This window comes from Eptatretus burgeri, chromosome 8 (genome assembly GCF_056783735.1).
Source record: "Eptatretus burgeri isolate ZD-2024b chromosome 8, Ebu_testis_v1, whole genome shotgun sequence".
Classification (NCBI taxonomy): Eukaryota; Metazoa; Chordata; class Myxini; order Myxiniformes; family Myxinidae; genus Eptatretus; species Eptatretus burgeri.
The window spans coordinates 37,656,112-37,663,696 of NC_140968.1; the positions used below are offsets into that span (position 1 = coordinate 37,656,112).

General features: G+C 43.1%; 1 protein-coding gene across 2 annotated transcripts in view; it reads left to right on the forward strand.

Moving 5' to 3' along the window:
- Window positions 1-7,585, forward strand: part of XRCC5 (X-ray repair cross complementing 5) — a 95,254-nt gene that overhangs the window by 22,718 nt on the left and 64,951 nt on the right. For both annotated transcript variants that reach the window (XM_085891604.1, XM_085891605.1), the window contains 2 exons: window positions 821-943; window positions 3,404-3,556. In XM_085891604.1, the coding sequence (XP_085747730.1) occupies window positions 821-943; window positions 3,404-3,556 (276 nt within the window). The remainder of the gene's footprint in view (window positions 1-820; window positions 944-3,403; window positions 3,557-7,585) is intronic.

Sequence of the window (7,585 nt, forward strand, 5' to 3'; positions counted from 1 at the left end):
TGGCAGTGGAAAATGGCTGCCACAGCCATCAGTGGCTGAATTTGAGATGGCCCAATATCCAAATCTGTTCATAATATGATAGGCTACTGGGTGTGCCAAATTTGGTACTTTCCTCACAAAATGCACAATTGTTATGCTATATTTAGCTAAGTTGCCCCACTACAGGGCATTCACGAATAATTGAGAAGTCACGTGGTGTAACCAGCCATATTGGATTGAGCGAAAATCTTTTAAAAATTATTTCTTTTGAACTGCTTAATCAACATGAAACTTCAAAATTATGATCTAGTGGTAATGGAAAATATATATTTTAAGTTTCAACCTGATCGGACGCATGGTCTGGCACCCATAATTATTTAATGTTTTCGATATGGGTACTTTTTTATTTTTTTTTATTTTGAATAAGGCTCACTTGGCTGTGCTTGGATGGGTTTGAGGGTAGAGGAGTAGCAGCTGAAATGTGAATCCTATCCAGGTTCTTCTGATGACTTCTTTGCTTTTTTCTTGTTTGGGTTGCTTCTGATGATGCCAATGCAGGACTGTACCTATTTAGTGTTCCATTTGATTTGAATTGAATTTATTTTACTTCCATTCTGAATGCAATTGAATAATAATAAACGTCATGGGTTAGGGTCAGGTGTCCAATCAAAGCGGGACGTCTTGGTATCCGATAATCACTGCCAGCAGTTATAAAGTGGCAGTTCTTATTAATTATCTTGTTAATAATTGTCTGGTGAGGGTCTGCAATCTCTAATTGCTCTTTTTCTTGTTGATTTATGTTTTTAAGCTTTAAGAAAACACCACTTGTTGCATTCCCCAGAGGAAAGAAGTTTGAGAAGATGTGCATATGCATGCTGTCTGACCTCAGCAGCCCGGCAGACACTGACAACCTTGACATCATCGTGGCCAATTTAAACAAGCTTGGAATAACGCTGCAGTTCTTGTATGTATGAGCGATTCAAATATCCACCTCAAATGCCCATTCAAAATGCTGGAATTGTATAGCTACATTTAGTTGTTTTTATATGACTTGTATTAGTATGTGCAGTTTCATTATCACCACCTTTTTAAATTACAAAGTTTAAGAGTCATGTAAAATAATTTGAGGGATTTTAACGTTTCAATGTCAGCTTTTACCCTCGCGGGATGTGTGATTTGCCATATTTCAAAATGCAGCAAAAGTGTCATTCATAACAGGACTTTGAGACAAATTCAATTAAAAATCCGTTTCTTGAATTAAATCTGGCTATTAAATTTGTATCTTATTTTAACTGCACATCCCAAATTATTACTTTATACCGGAAACAAATGAAAACCATATTTGCTAAAATGATCGAGGCCTGTTGAGCTAGATGATGTTTATCGTGTCGACTTTTCTGCTTCTCGAAACAAGATGAACTAGCATATTGTGCTTTCAAATTGCATGTGGATTTAGCCCTCATGGTTCCAAATCAGTGCTTTGTCCAAGCAAACTGATGGAACTCCCGTCGTGAGCAGATTCAATTCATTGCACATTTTAAGCAGGTTAGCAGAATCCTTTTCCATTCTTTTTCTCCTGGGCATTCAAAGCAGATGATCTTTCCAGAATCGAGTGTTCCTTGTGTCTCCACCATTGGATATGTGATTTATCGGTTTGAGGAAAGTGTTACCGAAGCACTGGACAGACGCCTCCTTACCTTTGGGAGGAAGTATAATGATTCCAAATTACAGATTGGACAGAAGTGCATACCAATAATTTGTGCTCATGGGGTCTGTAATATATTCCAAAAAAAAAAAACCGTTTAAACGACTGCTTGCATGCAGTGGCCAAACTAAATTTCCTTTGCTTTTGTCATTGGAGAATTGATTATGATAGTATTCACTGAGATCTCTGAAATTTCTGCTTGTTCTTTTTTTCAATCAAATGTCATGACAAGGAGATTTTCTGATTTGGATAATGTTGTCTGTAATAGTTTGCCCCACATTTGCATCTCAGGCAGTCTTCCAAATGGTTTCGTGTTCTCAAATCTTAGTGATGCATGAGGGCATTGTATTTCTTAACAGGAAAACCATATGAACAAAATGCTTCACTCCAACACTAACAGCTTCAGCAGCGACGCTAATCTTGCTTGGAGAGCAAAATTGATTGCGCAAAATGTTTTTGAGATGTCATTCATAAAGACCCACCACAAAGCTGAAGGCTGTGGGATTGTGAATGAGGCAGATCTATAGAATAAATGCAGGTCATTTCATTTCATCAGGTTTTATAATTACCATAAATGTGAGGACTAGAGTTTAAAAAAGGAAAAAGCACAACCAACTTTACAGCTCCTTCATGAGCCTGAGATTACGTAGAAATAAATACAAACTCAAGGTTTATACCATAGAGGGGCAAAGGCTCAAAAGGTCCAATATTTCAGCTTTGGGAAGTGGGGAGGATCGAGAGGGTGGGGGAGGGGGAAGGGCATGGTTATGGGCCTTATCAGGGCTAAAAACATTTAAAACTAGAACTGCACTTGGTAGAGTGCATACCTCCCTCCACCAGGCTGAAAAGATTGTGTTTTGGATTCCACTGATAGGCTGGATCTGGACCTGAACCAAAATCTAATCGGCTTGATCCTGTCACCTAACCAACTCTTCCACCTAGTTTTGTCATAACTCATCCACAACTTCTTGGGCTATCATGCTATTCAGTACTGTCTATCGTTTTTGACCCTATCTCTCAATAATGAAACATCACTCAGATATTAAAAAAAACAACTTTTATCCATTTCCTAATTTAGACCTTCACCACAATCGAATCAATTTGTCCTTGGTACACACCTAACCTGTCCACTACATTGAGTCCAAATCCGTTCATAACTTTTTGAGATATCATGCTACGTATCGTTTCTAGCCCCGATCACTCACTGGAAAAGGATCACTTAAAAAATTACATTTACCAGATCTTCACCAAAATCTCATCAATTTGTCCTTGTCACACACCCAACCTCTCCACCAAGTTTCTTCCAAGTCCATCCAAACCTTTTGAGGTATCCCACTCACAGATAGACAGACAAACAAACGGGTGAATACATAACCTCCGTACACCTTTGGTGGTGGAGGAGGAAAATGGTTTTGAAAAAACCCGCCCAAAAAACCTTGTTTGGTTGTCTTTTAGCTGTTTCTGTTCTGCGATTTTTGCAAGTTTGGTGATTATGGATTCTTCCAACTGCAAGCTGTTATTTTTTGTTATCACTGTCAATTAGCTTCACAAATGGAGAGGCTGCTGTAATTAGTCTGCATGTCAGTGAATATGAGAGTCCACACTCACATCTAGTTTCACATAGATCATTCATTCTCAGATCTATTGCATTTTATATATCTAGGTAAGGTGCTCTTTGAATTGTTAAATGCTCAGTCTTTTTTTGTGTGCTCTTCATAGTCTTCCATTTCCACTGGATAAAGTGGGAAATCAAGGAGATGGCAAAGAGTCTTACGCTGTGACCCCACAGCAAAAGGAAGGTCTGAATGTTATACAGCAGATTCTACAGGACTCGGATGGCCTCGACAGCTTAGATGAAGTGTACTCTTTCCGGTAAGGCATGAACCACTTTTGTCAAATTTATCAGTTGCTGAGTATTGTGTACATCCTGAAGTATATGTGTATATGTGTGTATTGTGGGAAGTGTGGGGTAAATTTCTAGAAACAATACAACAGAGAGAGCCACTAAGGGTTGTATACACTATGAAACGCAATTAGGGGGAAAAATATTCAACAATAAGGAAAGTGTGCAATCCATAGACTGAGAGGAATGGTTGAGTAACACACATCATTGTAATTGTGAACATTCCATATTTAAAGATCCACATCATAAGCACATTATCACAGGTGATCTCAGAATAGTGAAAGATAGAAGATTATATGCATAACTTACAAAAGGACCAAATTGTAGAGAAAATACAAGGATGAACTGGAATAAAGCAATGGAACTTACAATCATAGGACTAACTGAAGGGATGAGAGAACAAATTGATAAGCAAAGTATCAAACACACAAATGGCTTCATCGTTGGAGGAGGGAGAGAAAAATGTTAAAAGGAGAATTGTTGATTTGAAAATAAAACTATGAATCGATAATCCAAAAGTAATTTTCAACAATCCAGAGACGAGTGATTATTTAAATCGGCTTCAAACACAATAAGTTAATGTTCCATTCACAAAGCAAAGAATAATGATGCATTTATATGCAAAACATTCCACATTCAAACACTTTGGGAAGAATTGGGTTTACAGACTGGACGCTTGAAGACTCATAAAATAAGTAACGATAATAAAATAGACTTGATACAACACTATATATATATATATATATATTGTTGGGGGTCGGGTAAGAAGGCCACGAGGTGGGGGGAAGCTATGTCGGTTCCCACCAGACTCTCCGGAATTGTAGGCTGTCGCACACGGATAATTCCGTGATGCGGCGGGTCGCTTAACCGACCGTGGACGCTAATAACTCAATCGTGTGACCTCGGCTCCTCCCGTCTATGGGTTACTCAGGTTACCTAATTAATCACGTGGTTTAATTACCGGGGAACACGCCCTCGGTACGCCTTGTCTAGACCCGATCAGGTGCAGCTGAGCGACACTGCCAAGGTCAAACCGGCTAAAAGGAACGGATCGTTGGGAATAAAGTCCCGGCTAAGCTAGGATTCGGAACATGCTGGATCAATGGACGAAAAGACAAAAACGAGCAGGGAACATTCCTTATAATGATTTATTTACAATCAACTTACAAAAGGCGACACAGAGCAGACAACGCGAAAATAATAATAACAAAAACAATAATGATCTTCTGCGGTCTTACTTAGGCAGACAGGTGCCAGGACACATCCGCACACACACAGACACAGAAAACCCGATGAAGAGGGAGTTTAGAACCAGGAATTTGGCACCGTAAAGGAGGAGCTTGAGTCGAGAAGGGGGCGGACTCCAGAGTGCGAGGGTGGAGTAGTATGCGGGACCAGGTAGGCGGGTGGGGTCCACATCGTGTGGGCGGAGACAGGGTGGAGTCCGGGCAGCAGGAGGTGGTGTCGACGAGGTGAGGTGAGAGGGAGGCAGAGAAACTCAAAAAGCAAGAGAGATGGAGGAACTTCTCCAACCTTTATAGGATTTGCAGCTCAGGTGGGGGAGGGGGCACCCCGAATCGTAACATCATCACCTGAATCGGGCGCTCTGATTGGCCCCGAGCCCTCACGTATGTGTGTGTGTATATATATATATTGTTGTGGGCCGGGGACCGGTGGCGAGAACGACCACTAGGTGGGGGAGGTTACGTCATCTCCCACCAGACTCCCCGGAATTGTAGGCTGTCGCTCCGGATAATTCCGTGAGACGGCGGGTCGCTTAACCAACCGTGGAACGCGAATATCTCGACTGCGTGGCGAAGGGCCTTTTTGTCTGGAACCAATTTACCTAATTAACCACGCGGTGTCATCTACTGGGGAACCACGCCCTCGGCACGTCTTGCTCGAACCGGGTCACTCTACCGACTGCGGTAGAGTTCCAACTACCAACTCCGGTTCGGGTGCAGTCGAGCGGAACTGCCAAAAGTCGTGCCAGCAAGGATGAACGGATTATCGGCTATAAAAACCAGGCTAAACTCAGATCCGAACCATGCTGGACCAAGAAAGAAAGGACGGAAACGAACTGGGAAAATTTCTACGGTAATTTATTTACAATAAAGAAGACACAGAGCAAGTCTTATCGTGGAATATACAAGCAAGAATTTACAATGTTCAAAAACACTTATACAGTTTCTACTTACAAGACGGGCCCACACACTCAGACGCACACTCACTTGATTTATGAAAAGACCCCCGCAGCCAGAGAGGGAGAGACGAGCTGGGGGTCGCAATTCGCTTGGGTACCTGTACGTTGAAGGGAGTGTGGTGCTCCACAGTGCGGTACCTGCTAATGGTCGTGCGGCTCGGCCCACAGTCACACACGTGGGGCTCGTGCCCGTGGAGGAACCAGAGCGGAGCAGTCGGAGAACCAGAGCGGAGATCAGGGTCGCGGACGGGACCCAGGAAAAGTCCAACGAACGCCAACCAAATGCAGAACTCCACTCGAACGCCCCAGATTCCAGCTCAAACTGCACAATGCACACTAACCAACTCAACTCCTCCAAAAAACTTCCACTCTGAGGATCGCGTCGTATTTTTATGGACCTCCCCGAACGGGGCAGGGGCTTGGTGAAACAGACGTCACCATCCGCCCCGATTGGACAGGGTCTTCATGGCGTCCGCCCTTTCTGGGCGTGGCCTCAGCCAAACCGGGAGCCCCCCCCCCCTTCCATGCGTCTGGACTCATCAAGGGGAAGATCCAACATTGAAAAGGAACGTTTGTAGAAGAGCAAAGGAACGGCGGACTGGAGGTTTTTGCCCCGTATGCTGTGGCCAGCGAGGCGAGGGTAGCAAGTGCTGGAAGGTACCTTGGATGGTCTGTTGGAGGATTCGTTGGATGGTCTGTTGGATGGTCTGTTGGATGGTCTGTTGGATGGTCGTTATATGTAATAACCTACCTAAAAGGACATCACAACGCACACCTTTGATTCTCCCACTAGACAAAAGGATGGGACTTGTCTTCACATGTACGTAACGGAATAACTGACTTTTGGGACATCTGTATTCTTGGATGCATATGGTTTCGAGATCCGAACAATATATATATATATATATATATATATATATATATATATATATATATATATATATATATATATTATATATATATATATATATATATATATATATATATATATATATATATATATATATATATATTATACATATACATATACATATATTTACACATGCCCACCGGCGTGCGATCGACCACGTTTTTCTAATAGCAGCCGCGTCGCCCACCGGATCGCCCATTCAGTCGTGACCTTCCGGAACAACACCAGAACCCTGTCACGGGTGGGTTCTTAATCCCACCACGGCCGAGCCAATTTTCTACCCGCGCAAAATAGGGTCAATCGCCGAATATCGATATACCTAAGTACTCGCACGGGTAGCCTCCCGGGAGACCGTACCTCGACGCAGGTCGGCTTGGACACGAACCGCTCAAGTGGTCCGTTCCGTTCTTCAGTGATAACCGAGCGGGTATTATGGCCCGACCTCGCCGGATCCGATTTTATTTACCGGTATTTAAAACCCAACTACTGTTCCGCAGTGCAATGAGGCCCCTCCTTCAAATTACCTTTGACCTGTGGCTCGAATCGCACTTCCCCCACACCAAAGCGTGGGAAAAGCAGGCGGGAAAATCCGCTTTCCACCGATGTTCCTTCTTGTTTTTCCCTCGCGTTATCGAAATCCCTCGTTCCTTTTTCCTCCGCAGAGATGGCTTTCATGAGCGAAGAGGGTTGCGATTTGGTTTGTGGAGAAAGGGGATCGGTAGTTGGTGTAGCGAGGAAGGTGGTTAGGTGATTGGCGCAATTGTGGTTGGCATTGTGGTTGAGGTGATGAGGATGGCGTGGTTTGTTGAGAGGCGCGTGTTGTTGTTGTGGTGGTGGTGGTGTTGTGAATCTGAAGCGGTTGTTTGAGAGCGATGTTGGTGGTGG